Source organism: Prionailurus bengalensis, chromosome A3, assembly GCF_016509475.1.
Source record: "Prionailurus bengalensis isolate Pbe53 chromosome A3, Fcat_Pben_1.1_paternal_pri, whole genome shotgun sequence".
NCBI lineage: Eukaryota > Metazoa > Chordata > Mammalia > Carnivora > Felidae > Prionailurus > Prionailurus bengalensis.
The window spans coordinates 24,473,871-24,501,849 of NC_057354.1; the positions used below are offsets into that span (position 1 = coordinate 24,473,871).

The 27,979-nt window shown below is 42.3% G+C and overlaps 1 protein-coding gene and 1 pseudogene across 1 annotated transcript in view; one reads left to right on the top strand and one right to left on the bottom strand.

Moving 5' to 3' along the window:
* Positions 1 to 6,024: 6,024 nt before the first annotated feature.
* LOC122497541 lies at positions 6,025 to 6,732 on the bottom strand (annotated as a pseudogene).
* A 17,916-nt stretch (positions 6,733 to 24,648) lies between these two features.
* The window catches only part of PIGU (phosphatidylinositol glycan anchor biosynthesis class U), an 82,870-nt gene continuing 79,539 nt past the window's right edge, over positions 24,649 to 27,979 (top strand). Inside the window, exon 1 of the mRNA XM_043604718.1 lies at positions 24,649 to 24,811. Coding sequence (XP_043460653.1) covers positions 24,682 to 24,811 — 130 coding nt within the window. The 5' untranslated portion in view covers positions 24,649 to 24,681. The remainder of the gene's footprint in view (positions 24,812 to 27,979) is intronic.

A 27,979-nucleotide genomic window follows, 5' to 3' on the forward strand; every position in this document is an offset into this window, starting at 1 on the left:
ACTGAGTGCCAGGCACCAATTGTACTCTATAACACTTTATATGTGTTTTGATTTTCACAACAACCCCAAAAGGTGAGTATTCTCCCCATTTTCCATTTGAGGACACAGACTCAGCCTGACTTCCTACAGGTTGCGAAGCTATGGTAAATAGCAGAACCAGGATCTGAAACCATAGTTCCTGGCCCCAACCCTCTTCACTCTCTACATGCATCAGATTGTCCAAACCCCAGAGTGCTTCAGCCTCCCCAGGGAAACCTAGGCCTAGTCCTGACTGCCTCAAACTTGCTGTGTGGCCTCAAGGAAGTCATGTTACCTCTGTGGCCCTCAATTTTTTTTTTTCTGTCAAATTTAACATGTCCAAGCATCTAGAGATTCTTTCAAATTCTCTACCCTCAGGATTCTACCAAGCCCATGTTCTAGACCCTGTCTCTCCCAATGGCCTGGGAAATACCTGAGGTGAGACCACAAATACACATCCTCTGAATCTCCAGGGCTGGAGGTTCTGGGTCCTCTCTCAGTAGAGCAGGACTGGTGGGGGTGGGTCTGAGAGCTGCCCATCTGGCCCAACAGGAGGCAGGGAGTGAGCTAGGCCAGAGCTTCATGCTCTGCTGATAAAATCCTGCCCCAGCCTAGTCTGAAACTCCAGAGGGACTCCTCAGCCCTAGCAACTAGGAGGAGCCAGGAAATAAAACCCAGAAGCTTCTGGGGGGAGGAGCAGCAGTGTTTTGGCCCTTGGTGTGGTGTCCCCAAAGTGTCATTCTGTGCAACCCTGAACCTCTGCTCTTTGCATCTACTTCCTGCTAACTTCATATCCTCTCTTGACCTCCTTGCTGACTTAAATGAAATAATCCCTACTACTCCTCTCTCATCACACCATTTGCCTCTTCTAAAAACTTCTGTGGCTCCCAACGTATCACACCCCTTAACACAGCATTTGTTAATTTGTTCAGCCTTCCATGAACCAGTCCTAGCTCTCTCCGGCTTCATCCCCACTTCTCCTGTATGCAGCTTGTGCTAATGTCAAATTCCTGTCTCCTTAACACTCTCCCACAGTTGTGGTATTGCTCAAGCTGTTTCCCTCTTGAGGGAATGCCCTCTTCAGGCCTTTGTGAATGCATATATTTTCTGTCTTCAGGACTCTACTCACACCTTCTTCCTCCAGGTAGCCTTCCCCACCCTACTTTGATGGACAGTCATTTATTCAATAAACAAGAGGTAGTGATGACTAAATGTGTGTGTGTGTGTGTGTGTGTGTGCTTTCCTAAATGGATGGTTGGCATCCCAAGGGCGTAATCTCTGTCCATATACTACCCCCACCCAGCCTATGCTGGGACTGGCAGAGTAGACTCCAATCAAAAGCTCAGCATTTACAGTTCAAGAAGGGTGGCTGGTATAGGAATCTTCACCTGGATCCTGGACCCTGGTGTAGGGAGCATTCTGTTGGGCACAGGATTTTCATTTCTCAAGCCCAGGGAAGGGGCCTCTGGCATACACTCTGATGAGCTAGATTCTGCTCCCAGCTTTGGCTGAACCCCATGTACAGGCTGCTAGGGCAGATCCCAGTCTTCCATTTCTCTGTAGAATCAGAGGTACCCATGGAAGTAGTGGTATCCTCTCCTGAAACCCCTAGGACCCATCCCTCTGCACTGTAGATTTATTATCAGGGTTGGAGGACACCTCAGATCTTAATTCATCCAAACTCCTCATCTTACAGGTGGAGAAACTGAGGCACACAGGCACAGAGAGGTCAAGTTACCTGCTTAGAATTGTAGACCAGCAGAGCTATCTATTGAACCTGGTGGCAAAGGAGTGGGAGAGGTTAGTATTCTGGGACCCTGGTCTGGACCTGAAGGTTGTAAAAAGAGGCAGTGGGCACCATGCTGGGGGTAATCCTGGAGACTTATTTCCAATTAGAGACTGCCATTGCTGGATAGACATGGATGTCTTCACATACACATGGAGGCATCCGTGTACAAACATACACACATGCACATGAACTCACACCCACGGAGTTAACAGATGCCCATACCCATCCAATCCCTGCTCAGACATAAGCACCTTCCCAGTTTTATGGGCTCCAGGATTGGAGGTCAAGAGGCCATCCTTCTATTCCTGTCTGGGCCTGAAGCTTGCCCTCACCAAACCCTGGGGCCTCACCAATGGCTTGGGGCCTCCCACTTCAAAGGACAGAGATGTGTCAGATGTGTCAGCCTGAGTGTGTCTTTCACAGACCTTGTGTGTACTTGAAGATATGAGCCCGCTGGAGAACTGCCTCACCATTCATCCCTTCTCCCTTTCCCCTCTCAGATAGACAGCAAGGCTGAGACAAAGACCACAGGGTAGCTTGGAATCTGAGTCAAAATCAGGAGTCCTGATCACTCAGAAGCATAGCCCTTCCCTGCCCTCCACTAGTCCCAGAACTACAGTTAAATGAGAAGATTAATTATGATACTATTGGGATTTCTATGTGCCAGGTACTATTCTAAGTCCTTACCCATGTCAATAATTAATTTAATCTTCACAACAACCCTCTATGTAGATAATAATTTTCTTTCCATTTTACTGGTACAAGAAACTGGGACAGAGATGGGAAAAAATTTAATTGGTAAAGCCAACTAGGGCAGACATAATCCCCAAACTCCTCCCAAACCAAATGTTCTATACCTTAACCAGGAGCCATATATCCAGAATTTCTATTCAGATTGGTTTGTTGTCCAACTCAGAGGTGTTTAAATTGAGGATGATGTGTGTGTGTGTGTGTGTGTGTGTGTGTGTGTGAACACCTTGGCCTGATTGTCAGTAAATCCAAATTTCAGTCCTGGTTCTATCCTGGGCTCACTGCCTGGGTTCCTGGGTAAATCACTTTCTTTGTCAGTTTTCCCATCTGCAAAGTGGCTGGCCTCATGCTTCCTAAACGGTATCTCCAGTCCCAACCTTCAGGCATCCGAGTTTGTTTGTGTCTGTTTGTCCTCCCTGGAGGAAGGAATAGTCAGGACAGGATTCATTTCAGGAAGAGGAGGCAGGTGACAGGAAGTGAAATGCCTGGCTTGGTTTTAGTCCACCTGCCCATGATCTGAGGTTGGGGTGGTGACTTTGGGGTTCCTTGGGTATGTTTGAGTGTAGACAATTACCCAAGTGAGCTGCTCTGGTGTGAATGCCCTGCATGAATTCCCACATTTAGAACTTTTGAAAGGAAATGGTGGCATCCCTCCAGCTTTGAGGCTGGGAAGGAGAAAGTAGACAATGAGGTTCCCCCCTGCTGAGGCAGCCACTCTTCTAGGAGCAGATGGGCTCCCTGCAGCTCAGACCACCGCCCTTTTCTGCTCATAGCTCCTCCTTGGCTCCCTACCATCTCTAGGCTGCAATTCACACGGCAGACCAGGCATGCTCTCACGGTACTTGGTACACAGTAAACATTCAGTAAGTACTGACTCGAGGGGTGAGTGAAGCTGCCCTCACCCACTCATTTGGCCTTCTCCGTCAACACACACACACACACACACACACCATGCAAATGATCACACTCCAAGCTACCACCAGTTTTTCTGCTTCCAGGATTTTGCTCTCGCAGTTTCCTCTTCCTAGGGGGCCCGTCCCTCTCCCCCTACCTAATCTCCATGTGTCTAGATCCTCTTTATTCTTTATTAATTCTTTATTAATGTAATTGGCAGCTTATATTTATTGAGCATTTACTGTATGCCTGTCACACTCCAGGATGGACAGCGTTTCTATCCCCATTTTACAGATGAGGAAATTGAGTCTCAGACTGCTGAGGCCCAAGATCATGTTTCTGTATATATAGCAGTGTATAAAAATAATGGATGTACATCTGTGCACATATAATAATAAATAGTGTAAAAATTATAAAGCCTATGTGTGAAAATTTTACAGTATCTTTACCTAACATAAAATCATTTTCTCAAGCAGCATTCCCATGTTGGCCTTGGAGGAGCAAACTGCCATGTTTTGGAGAGGGCCACATGGCAAGGACCCAAGAGGGGCCTCTAGAAGCTGAGAGCAGCCCCCAGATAACAGATAGCAATAAAATAAGGATCTTAATAATATGGCTGCAAGGAAATGAATTCTGCCAACAGCCTGAGGGAGCCTGGAAGAAAAAGTTTCCCTATTTGAGTCGTCAGATGAGGACACAGTGGTCAACACCTCAATTTCACCCTGTGGGTCCCTGAGCAGAGAACCCAAATGAGCTGTGCCTGGACTTCTGACTAATAAAACTGTAGCTAATAAGTAAGCGCTGTCTTGAGCCCCTAAGTTTGTGGAAGTTTGTAACACAACTATAGAAGACTTCTACACATGTGTTCAAAAAGTTTTTTGCATGAAAATCAAGAGGCAGCATGAGTTACTAATCTTACTCGAGTACATTTTGTCTTTTTTTTAAAGGTATTTTTAAAGTTTATCTATTTATTATTTTGAGAGAGAGAAACAGAGAGAGAGAGAGAGAGAGTGCAAGTGGGGGAGGGCCAAAGAGAGAGGGAAAGAGAGAGAATGCCAAGCAGGCTCTTCACTGTCAGTGTAGAGCCCAGTGTGGGGCTCAGACTCACAAACTGCAAGATCATGACCTGAACTGAAGTCAGATGCTTAACCAACTGAGCCATCCAGGCGCCCCCAACTAGTACATTTTGTCTTCGTGCAAATATTTTTGTAAAACTCATAATAGTGTTACAAATGGGAAAACATCATTTTTTTTCTATCTTTTTTTTCTTTTGCCAAAGTCATATACTTGAAATTAAGTAACTTCAATATGTGGGATGCAACTCTAGGTATATAGCAGCCAAAAGGCACTTCTTCCAGGAAGCTTTCCAAGATCTCTTTGGGAAGAAATAACTTCTCCCTTCTCACAGCCCTCAAAACATATTGTCTGCCTGTCCTTAGAGCATTATACACTTTCAATTCATCACACTCAGTAATGACTAGTTACTCTCTGGGAGACAGATGCCTTTAATATACTTGAGAATCTCTTTCAGTGTAAGCAGAAATATAATCAGAGACATTATAAAACAGGGAGATAGGGGCTATGACAGTGGGTAAGACAAGATGCTAGGGGAATCCAAAAAAAAAAAAAAAAAAAGAGAGAGAGAGAGAGAGAGAGAGAGATTCAAGGAAGGCTTCAGGGAAGAAAGGGCATCTGAGGTACACTTTGAAGGATGAGTAGAAGCTTGAGTAGGACAAATGGGCTGAATGCCCTGGAATATGATTTCAAATCAGGAGCCCTGCACCTTTTTCTTGGTTCTGTTTCTGACTTGCTATGTAATTTGGGGTGACTTTCTGTCCCTCTGTGGGTCTCTGTTTCTGTACAATGAGGGCATTAATGGGGAATTCCTTTGTCTGCTTTCTTGTCTTCTGCCCATGATTTTCTAAGGAGAGTTTTATTTTGTCTGACTGCTTTGTATGTGTGTGTGTGTGTGTGTGTGTGTGACACAAAAGTAGGATAACAGGATGACAGATACTGAATGGTAAGGTGGGGAGGATAAAGAAAAGCAAAGCTGCGGGAAAGGGCCTCGGGGGACAATTTTTGATGGAAAGTGACAAGTTTGGTGAGTGAGGGGCACTGAGAGGCAACAATGTGGCTTGAGAGGGTTAATGAGAACAGGAGATTCTAGAGTGTTGACCTGGATTACAGACCCTCTGATGTCTTTCAAGCATTATAAATACATATTAGAGTAATTTTTTTTAAGTCAACAAAAAAGTGCCTGTTTTGTGTTAGGTATTGTTCCAGGTACTTGGGACACATGAGAGAATGCAACAAAGGTCCCTGCCCTCATGGAGTTTACAGCCTAGCATTTTTTACCATTGCACCTGCATTCTGTCTGTGATCCTGGACAAGTCACTGCACCTCTCTGTGCCCGTCATCAACTGCCTCATGTGGGAATGAGCAGGCCCTACTCAGACATGGGTAACGGGCCTGGTGCACTGTAAATGCCAAACGGGACTCCCATCCTCAACCCACCACCCAGACAATAGAAAGGGCTGGAGGTTGACTTTTAATAATAAAGCACAAGAGGGAAAATGTGGAGGGATTTGAGCAGGGTGGTCAGGTGTCCTACCACACCAGGGCCTGGGCTAGCTACACAAACTGCTGCTGCTGCTGTTGCTGCTTGGTGGCGGCCTTGCTGGCAAGGTCCTTGGCCTCCTCTGTAGCTGCCAGTGCTGTCCCCCTTGCCTTCTCCTTGGCTTCCTTGGCTGTCTCAACAAGGGGTTCAGAAGGGGCCTCACCTTGCAGCTTGGCCAAGATGTATTCAAAGCCCTTCCTAGTCTTGGTCACAATTGCTCTTGAACCAGGCAAGGCCAAATTCGTGGACAGCTTTGGAGACACCAAATAAGCTGGAGGAGACCCAGGCTTCCCAGCGGATTTTGGTCCAGCCGCTGTTATCAGAGTTCACACAGTAAACACATAGTTCTTCCACCACCAGCAGCTGGGCCTGGTTGATGTTCCAGGTGAAGGTGGTCATGGTCTAGTTCTGTGGGTCCACAATAGAATCCTCCAGGATGTACACCGAGGGAGCAACACTGGCAGGAAGCAGTCGCTCCGCCCAGCAGGGCATCCTGTTGGTCTTGGTCAGGAGACACTGGGTCAGGGGCCACCTCCTGGTGCACTCCGTCTTCGGTCAAGACATGTTTGTTACAGGGATTCGGGTGCTGCTGCCGGAAGGCAGCCAACACTTGGTCCCAGGAACTGTGGAGCAAGCAAGCTCTGGCCCAGAAATACTTCACCATCTTCCTGACCCAGGGTGGGGGTGTGTGCTGGGGGGTGGGAGGTGGCGGGGGAAGAGAGGGGTGGGGTGGGGGCACCACACCCCGCCCAAGCACAAGCAGTAGCCCTGGCCATGAGGGGTTGTCTGGCCACAAGCCTAGAGCCATTTTAAAATTATTTTTGGGAGCTGGACTGTTGTTCTTGGATTTAATACATTTTCATTCATTTCTGAATAGATTAAAATGCACGTAATTCAAAAGCCTAGAGAATAAAAGGATATAGGTTTCCTTCTCATTTCTAACCCCAGTACCCTCCAATCAACTTCTGCTCCTTAGGGGTGACTGCTGTTACCCAGCTTCTTGTGTGAAGTGCTGGAAATATTGTTTACCTATACATATGGATATGTATGTACGTATATGTATATGTGATCACCCCATTTTGAACACAAACGAGAGCTGTGCATACTGTTCTGAAATTTGCTTTTTTTAAAATTTATTTTAATGTTTATTTATTTTTGAGAGAGACAGACAGAGTGTGAGTGGGGCAGGGGCAGAGAGAGAGGGAGACACAGAATCTGAAGCAGGCTCCAGGTCTGGGCTGTCAGCACAGAGCCCAATGCAGGCTCAAACTCATGAACTGTGAGATCATGACTTGAGCCAAAGCTGGACACTTAACCGACTGAGCTACCCAGGCACCCCTGAAATTTGCTTTTTATAAAAAAAAAATGTTTAATGTTTATTCATTTTTGAGAGACAGAGAGAGACAGAGCATGAGCGGGGAAGGGGCAGAGAGAGAGGGAGACGCAGAATCTGAAGCAGGCTCCAGGCTGTGAGCTGTCAGCACAGAGCCTGACGTGAGGCTTGAACTCACGAACTGCGAGGTCATGACCTGAGCCGAAGTCAGACGCTCAACCGACTGAGCCACCCAGACGCCCTGAAATTTGCTTTTTTTAACTTAACAATATAACATGGAGATCAGTCCCTAATAGTACATAGTACTTCTTCATTCTTTGTTAATAACCACATAGTATTACATTATATCATAGTATGGATAGACTGAAGTTGTCCAATCAGTTCCCTGTAGCTGATCATTTGCTTTGTTTTCAACAATTTATTCTTTACATGGCAGTTCTTGAATGTGACATTGGAGGCTAAGCCTGGGCCATGTGGGGCCCTGGGATTTGTTTGGCTTATGGGAGTATTTGGATTATGGAATATGGGATCTTTGAAAGATACTGTCTCATTCTCTGACCAAGCTCTTCCTACCACCCTTTCCCTTGATTTTCTACTCACTCAACCTCTGGGCCCAGAATGGCAGCCTCAGCCCTTCACCATGACCTGCTCTCAGAGGTCCTCAGAACTCCTTCTACTCCATAAAACCCTCCTGGCCTGATTCCCTTGATTCAAGCCATGAGTCTACCAATGGGATCTTTGGGTAGAAAAGCTAGGGATAGAGACCCTGAATAGGTTGTAAATATTTATTGATCAATTCCTGAACTTACCTGGGCCTTCCTGCTTGTTCTTCATCTACTTGTCTGGTTTTGTATGGATTCTATTCTCCCTGTCTTCCAGAGGAATTCTCTGGGTCTCTCTCGGGGGTAGGACCTTACTTGCGGGTCTTAAAAAAAAATGTGTCTTCCTGGGGTGCCTGGATGGCTCAATCCGTCACGTGTCTGACTCTTGATTTCGGCTCAAGTCATGATCCTGCGTTGAGGCTCCGAGTCAGGTTCCCAGCTGAGCTTGGAGCCTGCCTAAGATTCTCTCTCCCTCTCCCTCAACCCCTCCCCCTACTTGTGTATGCATGCACTCTCTCGTGCACGTGTTCTCTCTCTCAAAATAAATAAATAAACATTTTTTAAAATGTACCTTCTTGTGGGAGAAGAAACCCTTCTACCTGTAATGGGATTGCATGGAATGGTTATTTACAGATAATCTAGCGCGCTAAGTTTACAGATAAGGAAACTGAAGTGTGGATGAGGGGGAAGGGCTTACCCACGATAATCGAATGAGTGAGTGAAAGGGACAGGAAAGACACCGGAAGCTTTCATTTCCAGTTCTTACCCCTTCACTCTCTTCTCCAAGAGTTCAAACTCAGTCAACCTTTATTTTCAAACTCTAGTATATAAAGGTAACAGAATTGCAGTATTATTCATATGATGGATGACTACTTAGCAATAAAAAGGAATGAACTATAATACCTGTAAAAATATGGATGAACCTCAAAATATGATGCTGAACAGAAGAAACCAGATGCTAAAGAGTACATATCATATGATACCATTAGTATGAACTTCTAGAACAGGCAAAAGGAGTATGTATACTGACAGAGAGCAGGTCAATAGCTGCCTGTGATGGGTGGAAGGACTGACTGAGTACAAAGGGGAGCAAAGGAATTTTCTGGAGTGATGGAGTGCTCTATATTTTGACTGTGGGAGTGGTTACATGGTGTCAAAATTCATTACACCTCAGCAAAGTTGGCTTAAAAAGGAAAAAAAGGAAAAGAAGCAACATAGAAATATACTTACTCAATTTATTTAAGAAAGTACAATGTTACCACTGACCTACATGTACAAAACCAACATTGACCAACTCATTTGAGAAGGGGAAGTTTAGCAGTTCATAACCCTTAGACAAGATGTTTTCCATCTTTGAAATGAAGTTGTCACAGATTTTGATCATAACATCATTTTCCTTAGGCTTTTGTTCAAGAATTTCCTCTGTCTCAAAATCATTCCTGACTTAGGTTGAATTAAAAAGCTACTGACTACTACCTCTTTGCTCTATATCAGAGTGATTTATTAGCTTGACAGATTTAATTTTTCTACTGCAGAGGTCTTCAAAGTGTTTCAGTTCTGTCCTTAAGAAAGAAAAATCATTTGTACAAGTAATAACAACCATGGCTAATGTTAATTGATTGTTTTCTATGTTCCAGGAGGTATTCTCAATGGTTTTCATGTAATATTTCATTACAGCTTCAGAACAATATTATCCCCGTCTTGTAGGCTTGGAAAATGAGGCACAGAGAGCTTGAATTATCTGCCCAAGGCTTGACAGCTACTAAGTGATAGACTGGGATATGAATCTTATTAGCCTGGCTCTAGAGCCCATCTAGCTGTTAAGCACTATATGGCATTGACAACCAACATGACTCAAGAGTGATAGGGAAGCCCTTTTACCTTAGGATCCCTTCCTCACTGGTACCGGAAATTCCACCATTATAGCTTCCTCCCTCACAGTTAAGCATTTCCCTGTTTAGATGCCTCCTAAAATACAACTAGTTAAGAGATTAGGGACACTAAATCCCTACACTTCTAGTTGACTGGGTTTTTTCACTGCACTCTCCACTGAATGGACTGAGAAACACAGACTGGGAGGTGGGAACAGGGCAGCAGCGCATTGAAGGGAATGAACAGGGAGGTAAAAGGTGGGAGCCAGATGTCCCAATTTTCCTAGGCTGGCTCTGTTCAACCTCACATCGACGGGGACTCTGGAAATATGACCCTATAGCTAATTGGCTCTGGTTCTCAGCCCAGAACTCTGGGAACAGGGAGTCAAGTGCATGAGAGGTGACAGGAGAGGCTCTTTGGAATGATGCTGGGAGTAGCTCAGCCTCTTTCTGAGCCAAGGTATTCCTTGGGGGAGGGCAGGTGGGACAAAGGGCGTGATATGAATCCTTCTCTCAGAAGAAGGAGAGTCAGCTTCAGCCTCACTCTTTTGCCTTGGGGTAGTTGAATTCTATCCATTTGAATTCTACTTTTTAAAATTAAAATGTATTTTAAATGATGCAACAATTTATGTAAATTGAAACAAACAAATTTTTTAATTAAAAACATTGTAAGTATAAAATTCAAACAATCAAGACAAAGTTAAAGTCCCTTGACCATCCATCATCCAATTCAAGAGACTTTCCACCACTGCCCCTGATTGGGAGTGTATCTTTTCCTTTTTTTTTAGACAGAGGGAGAAGGCAAGCAAGGGAGAGGGGCAGAGGGAGGGTGAGAGAGGGAGAATATTTCTCTTAAGTTTATTTATTTACTTTGAGAGAGAGAGAGAGCACACAAGCAAGTAAGGAAGGGAGAAAATCCCAAGCAGTCTCCACACTGCCAGCACGGAGCTCAATCCGGGGCTCGATGTGGGGCTTGATGTGGGACTTGATGTGGGGCTTGAACCCACAAACCATGAGATCACAACCTGAGTTGAAACCAGGAGTCAGATGCTTAATTGACTGAGCCACCCAGGCTCACTTAAGCAGGCTCCACGCTGAGTGCAGATCCTGATGTGGGGCTTGATCCCGCAACCCCGGGATCATGACCTGAGCCAAAATCAAGAGTCAGATGCTCAACCAATTGAGCCACTCATGTGCCCCTCCTTCCCTTTTTCTACTATATATATACATATGTGTGTGTGTGTGTGTGTGTATGGAGTGTTTTGTTTCATTGGGCTTGTTTTGCTTTTGCTTCTAGTTTTAGAATTATGCTTTACATTTTTTCATTTACTTAATTACAGGGACATAGTTCAGAATTCCAAAGGTTCAATAGGGAATATAGTAAAACCCAGGTGCCCCTCCCTCCCCTGTTCCCACCATCCAGTCTCCTCCCTGGAGGCAAACACTAATTCTAGTTTCCTGTTATTCCTTCCAGAGGTATTCTAGGCAGTTAAAATCCAGTGCATATATACTTATATGTATTTTTCACACAAATAGAGACACTGTTCTGCACCTAGTTTTTTTTTTTTCACTTTACAGTGTATTTTGCAGACCTTTCCTTATCAGTAGCCTCACTTTTTTCTTACACATGCATAGTATCCCATTGTATTTATGCACAATGTGTGTCAATTCCCCTGTGGAAAGAAAGGTTGTTCTCAATATTTTATTATTACAAATAATGCTGCAATTAATATTTGCATTGATTACTTTGCATATTTATTCATAAGATGAACATTTATTAGTGGGGATTAGTCAGGTGAGGTTATTTGAAAAGTTTAAATAGCATTTTAAATGTTGATTGATATTACCAAATAGGCTTTAGGATGTACCGATTTTTACTGCTTATAAGTTTGTTTTTACATAAATATATCATATTATATACTCTGTCCTGAACACTCACATTTTCCACTCAGCAATATGACTTGAGTTCTACCTATGTCAATACACATAGACACATAGACCTACCTACCTCATAAAAAAACTGCCTTCCAGTTTCCCATTGTGTGGCTGTAGATAGCCTATTTAACTGTAGATAGTTTATTGAGGGACATTTGGGTAATTTTCAATTTTTTGCTGCCATAAACAACACTACAATTACTATTTTTGTGTGAATAGAATAGATTCAGAGAAATGACTTACAAGACTGATAGGTATACATATTTTAAATTTCTTTTTTAAAATTTTTTTAATGTTTATTTATTTTTGAGAGAGAGAAACAGAGTGTGAGTGGGGGAGGGGCAGAAAGAGAGGGAGACACAGAATGTGAAGCAGGCTCCAGGCTCTGAGCTGTCAGCACAGAGCCCGACAGGGGGACCGAACTCACCAACCGTGAGGTCATGACCTGAGCCGAAGTCGGACCTGTAACCAACTGAGCCACCCTGGGGCCCCTATATTTTAAATTTCAAAAAATGCTTTCCCAAAATATGCCAGGTTAGACTTCCACCAATGGTGCATGAAAGCTTTAGGTTTACATCTAGAAGCAGCCTATGTGTTTCACCCAGAATCAAAGCTCAAAGTCCCAGTTATCACTGGGATCATCTAGGCCCTGAGCCTCTCTCTGCAGAATGTGAGTGGACAAGCTGAGTGTTGGGAAGGAGGAGCATAGGCTAGGGATAGTCTGTCCCCCATTAGGCAGATGGTCACCTAGGTAACATAGCCCTCTCCAAAGAAAAGGCAAGGCTACTTTGGGAAAGAGTGAGCTCCTCATCACTAGAAGTGTCTGAATGGAAGTTTGGTATCAACAAATGTTCCGAGCATGTGCTCGGTGCCAGATCTTGGGCTCGGTGTCTTGACTCAGAAATGTGTCATATCCATTTCCTGCCCTCCCAGAGCTTGATAATCATGGGATCTCACCCCACATCGGGCTCCATGCTGAGTGTGGAGCCTGCTCAAGATTCTCTCTCTTTCTCTCTCTCTCTCTCTCTCTCTCTCAATCTTTAAAAAAAAAAAAAAAGAAAAGAGAGAGTTGAAAGCTTAGCCGACTAAGCCACCTAGGTGCCCTCAAACATCCTTTAAAGGCACAACTGAACCTTCAACAGTTTGGGTTTTTAACAGATGTTTGGGGAGATGAAGACTTGGGTTGACATGAAGTTTGGGATTCGAACTGAGACCCCTGAAGAGCTATACCCGCAGTGATAGATTAGAAGAAAACAAACTTCTGACTACTAGCAAAGGAAACAAAAAAGGATATATGTCCATCTTGACCTGGCATTTGGGTGCGGGAAAGAAATGATCTGAGAATCTGAAACCACACTCCTGTCCTCGATGAGTCTGGAGTTCAAATTTATATCACCTGAATGGCTGGTAAACTTCAAGGCTGAGAAATTCACACAAAAGGAGATGTATTCCCAAACCAACTCTCAGATGCCTAGGAGAAACAAATGCAAATCTTCTCTGGATGTCCTCCACCCCAGTTTCAGGCTATACAGAATTCCTATGTATAAAGCCCTTCCAAACATTATTTAATAATCCACAAGGAGGGGCGCCTGGGTGGCGTAGTCGGTTAAGCGTCCGACTTCAGCCAGGTCACGATCTCGCGGTCCGTGAGTTCGAGCCCCGCGTCAGGCGCTGGGCTGATGGCTCAGAGCCTGGAGCCTGTTTCCGTTTCTGTGTCTCCCTCTCTCTCTGCCCCTCGCCCGTTCATGCTCTGTCTCTCTCTGTCCCAAAAATAAATAAACGTTGAAAAAAAAATTAAAAAAAAAATAATCCACAAGGAAACAATTGATGAAATACACAAGGAAACAATCCACCATGAGCAAGATTCAGTAGACACAAGGAATCAGACTGCCAAAAACTTCAGATACTAGAATTATCAGATAGTGATTACCAAGTGCTGTTTAGAGACAGCTGCTTAGTGCTTTCTTTGGGAGTATGGAGAAAGAACCAACTCTCAGGTGGAACCAAAGTCTTCATAGAGATGGAAACTTGAAGAATGTGCCTTGAAAGATAAGTAGGACTTTGCCAAGTGAGGACAAGTGCTGTTGGATAGCCAGTGGGGTGTACACAGTAGAATGTACCAAGGAAATGACAATTCATAGTTTATTTTCTCAGGTGCAAATAGGGCACAAAAGTGGGGGATGAGTCAAGGGAGGTAGGTAGGGGGTGTAGATCATGGTGGCCCTTGTGAGCCATCCTAAAGGACTTCAATTCTTAAACTAAGTGCAAAGGAAAGCCAGTGAAGAGTTTTAAGTGAAGGGTTTTAGGTGAAGGGTTAATGATACTCATTTGTTCATTTATTCATTCATTCATTCATTCATTCATTCATTCATTCAACCAAAGGGTATCAAACATAAAAAGTGGTTGTAGGATGGAGAATGGCAACAGGAGACCTGTTAGGAGAGTATAGTAGACATCTAGGGGAGGAATGCTAGTGGCTTAGACCAGGGCAGTGGCAGTGAAGATGGAGAGGAGTAGGTTGATTTGACTAATCTTTAGGCCAAAGCTTGAAGGTGGATTATGTACAAGGATGGCCATTGGGAGAGGTCAAGGCTAATTCTCAGGTTTTTAGTTGAACAACTGAAAGACTGGTGGTGCCATTGACAGAGATAAGGAATTAAGGAGGAAGAGTGAGTTGTTGAAAGGAAGATCATGAGCTCAGTTTTAGATATTTGGAATTTAGGGGTGTCTGGGTGACTCAGTCAGTTAAGCGTCCAACTTCGGCTCAGGTCATGATTTCACAGTTCATGGCTTTGAGAGCCTCATGTCAACTCTGTGCTGACAGCTCAGAGCCTGGAGCCTGCTTCAGATTCTGTGTCTCCCTCTCTCTCTTCCCCATCCCCCCTCAAAAATAAATAAACATTAAAAAATTTAGATATTTGGAATTTAAAGTGTCAATGTCTAGTTTGATACACATGTCTGAATATCAATAAGTGAAACCTGGGCTGGAAATAAAGATATGAGAATCACCAAAATATAAATGGTAATTAAAGCCAGGGAAGAAATCCAGAGGCTGATTTCCATCTCCTGTTGTATTGGTTAGGAACTTTTGGTAGCAGGTGGCTAAAGACCCAACTCAGACGGGATTAAACTAGAAAAGAAATTTGGTTGAAATGTTTAGCACTAATTGCCCTCAGGCAAGGTTTGATCCAGTGTCTCAAATAATGGAACTAAGATCCAGTCTTTTCTAATTTTTCCAAAACACTTCCTAGGAGTTGGCTTAATTCTTGACAGAGTCTCTTTGTGACCACATGCTAGTGTAGGGGAATGGCTCTGCCTTGTCACCTGGTGACCTTACACGTATTCATTCATATAAGCCACATGGGCAAAGGTTTGAAAAACTTAATCTGAGTCTTGGCAGACTGCCTCATGACCCTCCCAGAACATGAGAGGATGGGAGGCTTGTAAGACTCTGATGCCATGTTCTCCGGGACTCCCTATCTCCCCTGGGAAGCTGTAATGAGAGTTTTCTTACTTCTTCCCAGGTTCTGAGGAGCTAATGGGACTTTCTACCCCATCCTACTAAGAATGGAGCTACAGAATAGAAAACCTGTTAACTGCAGCCTAGAATTGGCTCCTTAGCAACAAGGTGCCTACAACTCACGTTGCAATTGCCCAGCCCTTTTTGTTTCAGTGTCATCCTTTTTGGTGTGGGGTACAAGGATCACAGGGAGCTGGCTTATTCTTGTTGTGTATGTAAGTAATAAACTGCTTACATTGAACATGGCTCATTGTACCTTTACCAGTTGAATTAGGCTTTGGCCTTGGCCTTGCCTTATCTTGTCTTGTACATATAAATTGCCAGCTGCTTCTAGGTCTGGGTGCTTCCAAACTCAAACCCAGCAGAAAAGAAAAGACCCATTTCCCCAAATGGCTCAATCCAAAATTCCAGAATTGAGGTGTTTTGTTTTGTTTTGGTTTGGTTTTAGCTCTGTTTACCTGATTTGGGTCATATGCTTATTCCTGAACTAATCACTGTGGCTAGGTATTTGGAGTGTGTTGGTTAGTTTAAGCTGTTTAGGCCCATTCCTGGAAATGGGTTGAGGTCAATCCCACTCAAATTACATAGCTGAGAATTCAGGGTCCTATTTGGAAAAGGGAAGGGAAAGGTGGAATGGATGCTAGGAAGCAACAAGCAAAGCCCACTGTACCTGTCTCTTTTTCCAAAGCAGGGAAGTCTGTGTGTATTGGGGGGAAGGGCATGAGGGGTCTGAATGCATAGTTTGTGGAGGGTATGGTTCCTGAGGAGAGGGGTTCAGAGACAGGAGGCTGAGCTACAGGAAGCCAGTCTTTTCAGGTTGTAGTTCTAGTTTATATCTTGGTCTTGTTTTCCTAACAGAATGGCTTTTGCAATGGTGAGCATTTGTGGGTAGGAGACAGGAAGAAAATTGAGAGGGCTGGAGGCATAGAGTCCCAGAAATCTGTCTTCAGGACATTATGTAAGGCCAGGTTTCTGGTTCCTTTTGGGCCCTTACAACACTTGGGTGCAAGGGTTGAGGAGGGAGCTGGTATGGGTCTCCTACTTGGTCTCACCAGACACCCAACCCAGGAAAAAGAGGGAGCTAGTATAGGAGACAGACGGTGAGAATCCTGGTTTCTGGAGAATCCTGGTTTCTCTGAGACTTAGTTTCCTAATCTGTACCATGAACTAGATCAGGTCTTTCCTACCTTATCAGTCTTAAGGATGCCTCCAATGATTTTTCCCTACATGCCATTGCCTTCCTCTCATCCTATTTATTGAGTTGTTACTGTTAATTTTTAAGTTTTTATATAGTTTGTTTTTTGATGAAAAAGCTACACATAGATCAAGCCAATGCTGTATCTTTAATTCTTCTTTTGTTTTTATAACAACCCTGTTTTCTTCCCCCCACTCTATTCTTATGTGTCTTTTGCTGATTTTCTTGAGTTCATTCTTTCTCATCCAGGTCATATCTTGCAAGTCTATGTGTGGGTTAATTTCTCTTTGCATAATCCAAGGAATTGTAAATTTTATCAAAGTCTGTTTGGCCATTGCTAAAGTGGGTTCAAAGTTGAAGACAAGGATAATTCCTCCAGTCTCACCTCTTGCTCATTTCACCCCACATTGGCCTCCCTCATTGCAAACTCAATCCCTTCCTCCCCATACACCCCATTGACCATTGCCAATTCTTTATATCCATGGTTCCCTCTCAATCTTTAGGTATCAGCTTAACTATCACTTCCTCAAACAGGCTTCCATTGACTACCCAATCTAGTCAATAGTAGGTCCTCTGTCATTCATTGTCATTGCTCCTGGTCTGTTGCCCTCACAGGTCTAATCATAAACTCTAATTATTTTGTCTGATTACTTCCATTTTGTATGACTCCCTGCTAGACTATAAACTCCAATATGAGAGGGACTGTGTCTATCTTTCTCACCACCGTTATTAGTGGATATTTGCCTTTTTCTTCCCATTCAGTGTCCAATCACCCCTTGCCTTCACTCATATGATTTCACCCAGCTGCCTTCAGGGTGTGCTGTTCTAAGACAAATAGTAAATTCATCATCTGACTTCTCACAAATCCTTTTCTCTTGCTGTTTTCACACAGCCATGAGGCAGGCATGGGACCTAATCTCAATCAATCTCATGCTCTTTCCAAGAACTTTGGATCTTGAAAGAAAAGATACAAGGCCATGAAAAACTGGTTAATGTTCACTCATTCCACTGGCGGTGCCTAGTTGATGCGGCAGGTGCCTCCTGCTTCCCAGGCCCTGTATTGTTTATTTGGGCCCTGATTGTTCCAAGTCTGGTTTACTCAGTCTTCCCTTTAGCCCTGTGAAGTCCCGTGCCACCTCCTAGTCAACTTCCTTTATGTTAAAGGTGGCCAGAATCAGTTTGCTGTTTGGAATACAAGAAATGTACTGGATTGATTGTATCTCTACAGACTAGCATAGGACTCAGCAAAGGTAGGTGTCCAATAAATGCTAAAGGAACAATTACCCAGGTGTATGGCCTAAAACTGGTTACTTAATATCTTAGAGCCTCAATTTCTTCCTCCTGGGCAGCCCACATACCATCTGGGATCTCTGGTTTCTCAGGACAGAAATCATCTTGCTTGTTCCTTTATTATCTCCCTTCTTTCAGTTCTCTACCCTCCCTTCTCAGCTACAAAACAACTTAACCCAACTCAACCCAAATTCCTCTCATTTTCTCAGGAAGAGCAGCTTAACCGCAATGTCTGGACCTAACATTCAGATCCTGGTTATGCTGTTTACAAGTTGTGTGACCTTAAACAAATTGCTGAACTTCTTTGTTCTTCAGTTTCCTCATGCGCAGGTGGTGATAGGGAAATTATAGTAGTTGTAATAGTATATAATACATATGCTGATATATAAGAGTAATATATAATATATATCATATATATAATATATAATATATAGTAATATATAATCTATATAATAAATAATAGTATATACTATATATACATATATATTATATACATATATACTGAGATAAAACATGTGAAGCACTTAAAATAATGCTTAACACATAGTAAGCACTCAATAATGATAGCTATTATTACTATTTTCATCTTTTTGTTGCATAAGAAACTGGATACCTACACCTTCAGGGTAATGTTCTTCAAAATATGGCACCTGAACCACCAATATCAGAATAAACTGGAGAGATTAAAAGTGCAGGTTCCTGGGTTCCTTCCCAGACCTAGTGAATCACAGTTTCTAGGGCAGAGCTAGGAAATTTACATTTGAAAAATATATCTCCCAAATGATTGTTCATTTTTTATTTTTTATTTAAAAAAAATTTTTTTAATGTTTATTTATTTTTGAGACAGAGAGACAGAGCATGAATGGGGGAGGGTCAGAGAGAGAGGGAGACACAGAATGTGAAGCAGGCTCCAGGCTCTGAGCTGTCAGCACAGAGCCCAATGCGGGGCTCGAACTCACGTACCATGAGATCCTGACCTGAGCTAAAGTCGGCCACTTAACTGACTGAGCCACCCAGGTGCCCCTAAAATTCACCCATTTAAAGTATACAGCTCGGTGGTTTTGGTATATTCACAGAGTTGTACAACCATCACCACAATCTGATTTTAGAACATTTTTATCATTCCCAAAAGAAATCCTGTACTCATTAGCAGTCATTTCCTATTCTCTACCCCGCCAACCACCTCAGCTTTAGACAACCACTAATCTGCGTTCGATCTCTATAGATTTGCCTATTCTGGACATTTCACATAAATGGAATTATATACAATACGTGGTCTTTTGTGTTTGGGTTATTTTACTTAGCATGTTGTCAAGGTTCATCTATGTTCATCTATGTAGCAAGTATCAGTACCTTTTTTTTTTTTTTTTTTTTTTTTTTTTTACTCAATGATAGTCCATTGGATAGATATACCACATTTTGTTCATCCATTCATAACAAACAAAATGGATATTTTCCTTGTTTCCACTTTTTGGGTATTATGAATAATAACTATGAAACAAGCTGTGAACATTCATGTACAATTTTTGTATGGATATCTGTTTCATTTCTCTTGGATATTAGCTAGGAGTTTAATTTTTAGTTCATATGGCAATTCTATGTTTAACATTTTGAGGAACTGCCAAACTGTTTTCCAAAGTGGGGGCAGCATTTTATATTCCCACCACCAATACATGAGGGTTCCAATTTCTCCACTTCCTTGCCAATACTTGTTATTATCTGCCTTTTATTGTAGCCACCTTCATAGGTGAGAGGTAATATCTCATTGCGGCTTTGACTTGTATTTCGCTAGTAACTAATGATGTTGAGCATCTTTTCACATGCTTATTGGCCATTTGTGTCTCTTTTGGAGATATGTCTAGTCCAATCCGTTGCCCTTTTTTTTTTTTTTTTTTTTTTACAGATTTTAAGTAATCTCTACACCCAACCTGGGGCTCAAATGTACAATTCCAAGATCAAGAATAACATGCTCCACCAACTGAGCCAGCCGGGCACCCCATCCTTGCCCATTTTTAATTGGGTTATTTATTTTCCATTATTGAGTTATAAGAGTTCTTCATATATTCTGAATAAAAGTCCCTAATAATATATATGATTTGCAGATATTTTCTTCCATTCTGTGACTTGTCTTTTTATTTCTTGATAGTTCCCTTTGAGGCACAAGTTTTTAATTTTGTGAAATTCAATTTATTTATTTCTTCTTTTGTTGCCTGTGCTTTTGGTATCTAAAAAACCATTGCCTAACTCAAGGTCATGAAGGTGTACTCCTATGTTTTCTTCTAGGTGTCTTACAGTTCTAGTTCTAATATTTAGGTCTATGATCCATGCAAACTCATGTTTAAGAACCACTAGTTTGGGTCTACCTAAAATGTTTTTTCCTAAAGACAATCCTCACCCTAAGAAGAACTTTTAAGTCATCTGTAGGATGATGTAAACAAAAATAAAACAGCTAACTAATATATACCAAGCAAATGGTATGGACTAACCATTTTACATTACATAATCTTGTTCAATCTTCACCAAGAGGTTTGTGTTATAATCACCTCCACTTTTCATGATGTAATACACTTCACTCTATGATGATGTAATACATATATCTCCTCCTTATGTCAAAGAGGATACCAACACTTGTATCTTCAGGAAGGGAGGTTATACAGACTAAATAAGGTCATTTGTGTTAAAAGTATGGCACAGTGCTTGGCAGAACAGGGCTCAAAGGATGAGAATGCCTCTTTCTATTCCTTTCTAATTGCCTCTCCCACTGAAGACCTACCCCTCCCATTGGTCAAGAAAGCTATCAGCTCCAGGGCTGATTTTTGTATTCTCCTAGCATCCTGCTCCGTTTTTTCCCTTTACTCATTATGATTTGTGATTTTAGTTTTGTGTTACTCTTAAGATTATCACATCTCTTCAGCTACTTTCCAACTTCCAAAAAGGCATAAGGTGCAATTTTGCCACTGGAATATTCCCCAATACCCTGTATAGAGCCTGGGGATATAGTGATCTTTTAAAAATATATAGCTGACTGGGGCACCTGGGTGGCTCAGTCGGTTAAGAGACCAACTCTTGATTTCAGCTCAGACCACGATCTCATGGTTTGTGAGTTGGAGCCCTGCATTGGGCTCCATGCTGTCAGTGTGGAGCCTGTTCTCTTTCTCTCTCAGCCCCTCCCCTACTCAATCTCTCTCTCTCTCTCTCAAAATAAAGAAAGAAATTAAAAATATATATACACCTGACTACATCACTTTTTGGTCTAAAATCCTCCAATGGCACATGGATTACCCTTTGAATAAATTCCCAAATTCCCAACTATGGCAAACAAGTCCCTACCTAATTGGCCACGATCTGCCTCTCCCCCATACCTTCTATTACTCTCTCCACTTGGAACACACTTGTTTTCTCTCTCAAACACATTTACTGTTTCCTGATTCAGAATCTGTTTCCTCCACTTGTCAGCTCTGATTAGTTTCTCATCCTTTATGTGTCAGCTCAAATGTCACCTCTTCCCAGAGACTTCCCTGACTGCCCTGTCCAGTGCTACCACCACACTTCCACCAAGTTATTCTTTTTTTCCCCCACCAAGTTATTCTTGATCATACAAGCTGTTTCATCTTATCTACAGACCTGAAATTTTCTTATGTATTTATTTAATATTAATTATTGTAGCTAACATTTAAGCACTCAAATAAGCACTTTTGATACATTAATTAATGAAGTAGTGTGCTACTTAATGCTTATCAATGGGTTCTCCAAAGTCCAAAACTCTGATTTGTAGTGCCTGATTTCTGTGTGTAAACACACTCATTGGGAGGGATTTCAAGATACTAACCTGACAACACCAGTATAGGAATTGATGGGCAGTGGCACGCCATTATACAATATTTGCCATAGTGATACAGTAGTGATAAATAACCTCAAAAACAAGAACCATATGATCCTCTCAATAGATGCAGAGAAAGCATTTGACAAAATACAGCATCCTTTCTTGATAAAAACCCTCAAGAAAGTAGGGATAGAAGGAGCATACCTCAAGATCATAAAAGCCATATATGAATGACCCAATGCTAATATCATCCTCAATAGGGAAAAACTGAGAGCTTTCCCCCTAAGGTCAGGAACAAGACAGGGATGTCCACTCTCGCCACTGTTATTCAACATAGTATTGGAAACATTAGCCTCTGAAATCAGACAGCACAAAGAAATAAAAGACATCCAAATCATCCAGGAGGAGGTCAAACTTTCACTCTTCGCAGATGACATGATACTCTATATGGAAAACTCTAAAGATTCCACCAAAAAACTGCTAGAACTGATTCATGAATTCAGCAAAGTTGCAGGATATAAAAATCAATGCACAGAAATCAGTTGCATTCCTATACACCAACAATGAAGTAACAGAAAGAGAAATCAAGGAATCGATCCCATTTACAATTGCACCAAAAACCCATAAAATATCTAGGAATAAATCTAACCAAAGAAGTGATAAATCTATACACTGAAAACTACAGAAAGCTTATGAAAGAAATTGAAGAAGACACAAAAAAATGGGAAAAGATTCCATGCTCCTGGATAGGAAGAACAAATATTGTTAAAATGTTGATACTACCCAAAGCAATCTACATATTCAATGCAATCCCTGTCAAAATAACACCAGCATTCTTCACAGAGCTAGAACAAATAATCCCAAAATTTGTATGGAACCAGAAAAGACTCCGAATAGCCAAAGCAATCTTGAAAAAGAAAACCAAAGCAGGAGGCACCACCATTCCGGACTTCAAGCTATACTACAAAGCTGTAATCATCAAGACAGTATGGTACTGGAACAAGGACAGACACTCAGATCAGTGGAACAGAACAGAGACCCAGAAATGGACCCACAAACGTATGGCCAACTAATCTCTGACAAAGCAGGAAAGAATATCCAATGGAATAAAGACAGTCTCTTCAGCAAGTGGTGCTGGGAAAACTGGACAGCGACATGCAGAAGAATGAACCTGGACTACTTTCTTACACCATACACAAAAATAAACTCAAAATGGATGAAAGACCTAAATGTAAGACAAGAAACCGTCAGAATCCTTGAGGAGAAAGCAGGCAACAACCTCTTTGACCTTGGCCACAGCAACTTCTTACTCAACGTGTCTCTGGAGTCAAGGGAAACAAAAGCAAAAATGAACTACTGGGACCTCATCAAAATAAAAAGCTTCTGCACAGCTCAGGAAACAATCAGCAAAACTAAAAGGCAACTGACAGAATGGGAGAAGATATTTGCAAATGACATATCAGATAAAAGGTTAGTATCCAAAACCTAGAAAGAACTTATCAAATTCAACACCCCAAAACCAAATAATCCAGTGAAGAAATGGGCAAAAGACATGAATAGACACTTCTCCAAAGAAGACATCCAAATGGCCAACCGACACATGGAAAAATGCTCAACATCACTCATCATCAGGGAAATACAAATCAAAACCACCATGAGATACCACCTCACACCTGTTAGAATGGCTAACATTAACAACTCAGGCAACAACAGATGTTGGTGAGGATGCGGAGAAAGAGGATCTCTTTTGCATTGTTGGTGGGACTGCAAACTGGTGCAGCCACTCTGGAAAACAGTATGGAGGTTCCTCAAAAGACTAAAAATAGAACTCCCCTATGACCCAGCAATTGCACTACTAGGCATTTACCCATGGGATACAGGTGTGCTGTTTCGAAAGGACACATGCACCCCCATGTTTATAGTAGCAAGATCAACAATAGCCAAAGTATGGAAAGAGCCCAAATGTCCATCGATGGATGAATGGATAAAGAAGATGTGGTATATATATACAATAGAGTATTACTCAGCAATCAAACAGAATGAAATCTTGCCATTTGCAACTACATAGATGGAACTGGAGGGTATCATGCTAGATGAAATTAGTCAGAGAAAGACAAATATCACATGACTTCATTCATATGATGACTTTAAGAGACAAAACAGATGAACATAAGGGAAGGGAAACAAAAATAATATAAAAACAGGGATGGGCTAAATGGGTAAGGAGCACTAAGGAATCTATCCCTGAAATTATTGTTGCACTATATGCTAACTAATTTGGATGTAAATTAAAAAAAAAATTAAATTAAAAAAAAAGAGCACAGATAAAACAAAAGTGTAGTAAAAAAGTAAGTAATAAGTTTTGAGTATTTATTACCTTGTTTTAATATAACTTATTTAATTGTAAGTTTATGTAATTTAATTTTTGATAATGGCTGTGTTTTAAAAGCGACCAGCAAAATTTCTAAACATTCCTCAATCCTTTCTGGCTAGCTCATAAGGACCGGCTAACATGCAGCGTTATTTTCCACATGAGGTACCTGAGGCACAGAAAGATTAAGCAACTTGTTCAAGGCTGCAGAGCAAACAGAGCACTCCAAAACGTGTCCTCAGAACACAATATAGAACTGCAGAATACATAAATGAGTACGTATTTGATATTATTTTTAAAACATAAGAGGGAAATATCCTAACATTTAAAACTTACACAAAAGAGTGAAATTAACAACTACTCAAAACTTGCTCATTATTCTAGTAAGATACGCCTTCACTTGCTTACTTAGCAGCGCCGAGCGCTTTTACGAAACACCTGCTTTCTTAAGGGACGTCGCCCAACCCTTTACTACAAGCTTGAGAAGCCCCGCTCTACGTCGCCCCGCCCCGTCTCACCGCAAAGCTTCCTGGGAGTGGTAGTCCCCAGTATGGGTGCTCCTGTGGCAGCAGCAAGGCGCGCCTGGCCGCGGAACTACAGAGGGTGGCGCACAGGTCGCGAGGCTTTTCCGCCTCACGTTTCCCTCCCCGCCTGCGCGCCCACCCCAGCTATCATGGCGGCTCCCTTGGCTCTGGTGCTGGTAGTGGCCGTGACCGTGCGGGCGGCCTTGTTCCGCTCCAGTCTGGCCGAATTCATTTCCGAACGGGTGGAGGTGGTGTCCCCACTGAGTTCTTGGAAGAGAGGTGAGGCCACTGGCTGGAGTAGGTGGCCAGGCCCCGCCTGTGCTCTCCTGGCCTCAGTGAATGGGAGGCGGGGGCAGTGGCCTCAAGCACAAGATTCTGAGGGAATTGACCCGCTCTGGCGCCCTCGGGGAGGGTGGGAGGGCGGAGCCTGAGGGCGGGGCTGCCGAGGGGAGGGGGCGTAGGACTGCGGTGCCAGGTTTGGGCCCTAGGGGCCTACTCACCTGAGGCGTGGGGAGCTGAGGGGGTGTGTCCCCCTCGGGTCCTGAGCAGAGGGGCGTGGCCTGAGAAAGGATAGATATAAGAAAAAGGCGTGCTGGGTGGATTGGGATTTGCAGAGGTGATTCGGTTTTGGTGAGGGATTGCAGGTGGTGCCCCCTGGGGTATGGGATAGTGTGTGAGGGGTTCCCTGAGTGAGGGGACCTATCTTGCCTAAGCCAGTAGAGTGTGTGAGTGTGCTTAGACGCGTGTTCTCGGTCTGGGACTTGTACTACAGCATTTCCTACTGTTTCTTAAATTCTTCATCCACTATTTTATACCAGTGCCTACAGTGAGAAAGAATTTGTGCTGAAGGATCCACAGGCTAGTGGGAGAGACAGATAGTTATAATCCTTTTTGGAAAATGTTCTTCCCGTGTACATCCAGTTCCTTTCTTGGAGTTTCAACCCTGAAGGAAGTGTCCTCTCTTTTTCCAGTTTCCTAAGGATGTGGGCTGCGAGCTAACTGTTGAGGGATGTAGAATTTGGAAAGGGAGATTAGAGAAAGAATTCCTGGTAGCGGAAGGTAAACAGGACCAAGAAAATGTTGAAGGGTGCAAAATGTACAAAGGGAAGGAGAAATGGGGTAGGGGTTAGGTTAGGGCCAGAATTTAAGACTTATAAAAAAAACTTTCTTTACTTAAGTACAGTGTACATCAATGCACGTATAATAAGTGTCGAACTCAGTGAATTTTTATAAACTGTATACACATGTAGCCAGCACCCCTAGCCAGCACCCAGATCAAAAAACAAAACATTACAGGAGTAACAGCACCCCAGAAGTTCTCTTTGTGTCCCTGAACTTTAAATGCTAGAGTTTTGATGTTATCCCATAGACATTCTGGAATGGGGAATGGCATAATGAATGGTTGTTTTATGAATAATTCAAGCTTAGGTTTCTAAAAATACTATATACGAAAGACTATGGTAAGCCTCTGATCCCCAAGTTATTCTGTGTGTTAGATGGTGTTATTTCCCCCATTTTACAGATGAGGAAACCAAAATTTAGAGAAGTTAAGTAATATGCCCAGGTTTCCCAGTTGACAAATGGCGATAAAGGTAGTAGTAATTCTTATGTGTGATGGTGAGAGCTTACACTTGATAATCCTTGCATATAATATTTGCATATAGTTATTTGTTGAACCAACTGAATTGTTTGGGTTGAAGCCACTTGGTCCCAGCTTTCTTCTGGCTACCAAAAGCCCCAAGGCAGTATTAGGCCCTCCTTCCTCTGTTCTCTTAGCACTTTATACATAACTTCTATTAAGAGTATGTCTCACTTTTTATTATAATTATTTGTTTATATCTGGTTTCTCCATTGTACTATGAGTTCCTTGCAGGCCAAAACTGTTTTACTCATTACTGAATCCTTTGTGCCTTGCATAGAGTAATTAGTTGTATTGTTACTATTAAATAAATGTTGAAGAAAAGAAAACATAAGATCTGGTTACATATAGGAAGGCCAGGGTGAAGGATCCTAAGATGAGGCAATATAATATGGTGATTAAGAGCACAGGGTCTGGGATCTTTAAAAGGGTTTGAGTCTTCTTTTGCTTCTCTACATGTATCTGTATGATCTCCAACATAATTTTTCTCATCTGTAAAATAGGAAGTTATAATGTGTACCCCATTAAATGAGATAATCCATGTTTAAGCTCTTAGCACAATAATGAAAGCCAAAACAGCTAATTCTAGGATTTGGAATCTAAATAATCAGGAGAACAATTGTGATATTGGCTAAAATAGGTGAGTTAGAAAGGATAGCAGTAAGTGTTTGATGTATGTATAGGATGATAGTATGATATTCAGAGGTTTAGGTCTGGAGCTTGGGGCCAGTGTCAGAGCTAGAGAGAGATTTGCTAATCACCTATCTGAATCTGATGGGGTCAGAATAATTATTTGTCCTGTTTTAAGCGGGGTTGGTACATCTGTATCACTTGTCTTCAGAGTATACTTTAAGACAGGATATTTTAAAAAGCAAGTGATTGTATTTAACTCTAAAAGGCAGGCATTTAAAAATACTGAAGTAGGAGCCCCTCTGGCTTCACATGGCATTCATTCATTCCACATGAGTTTTTTGAGTGACCAGTTGTTTGGGTGAAGGACTGTGAATCCAAATAGATTTTGGTTGACTGTAACCATAGAGTGATTTTTAATGGGAATAAATGAGAAGTTGTAAACTTGGAGGAGATGATTCTTGTCTTCAAATATCTGAAGGGTTTTAACTTGGCATGTTGTCAATTCTTTCATGTGCAGATGACAGAATCCCAACTCAAACTGCGCAAATTATAATAAAAAGTGAACTTATTGGCCTACATAACAGAACAATTCAGGCAGGGTAGATGGTGACTTCAAATCTAGCTAGATCCAGAGACTCAATGATCTCATCATGACTAATTCTTTCTCTATCTTGGCATTGACTGCATTCAGGAGGGCTCTTCTTGGGTATTGGCAAGATTGGCCCCAATAGTCTCTGACTTTTATATCCTCACAGTGTCAGGTCCAGTGGAAGGAGAGTGACTGTTCTTCAACAAACGTAACGAAAGCCTTGGAATTGAGTCACATTGAACTTATTTGGGTTATATGCCAATTCTTAAGCCAATTACTGTGGTCAGCCTAAGTCATGTATCCCTATACATGACATAGGATACAGTGTATCCTACTGGTCAGCTCAGTTGGTGGAGCGTGTGACTCTGGATCTTGGGATTGTGGGTTTGTACTCCATGTTGGGTGTAGAGATTACTTAATAAAACCTTAAAAATAATATCTATCTATCTACATCTTTGGAGAAGGGACAACCTTCCAAACTATGGAAGAGGGGACACCCTATAGGAAGACCAGAGTGCTATTACCAGAAGAGGGGGAAATTGATGCTGGGTAGGTGAAAATAACGGATACCCATTATAATAGGAAA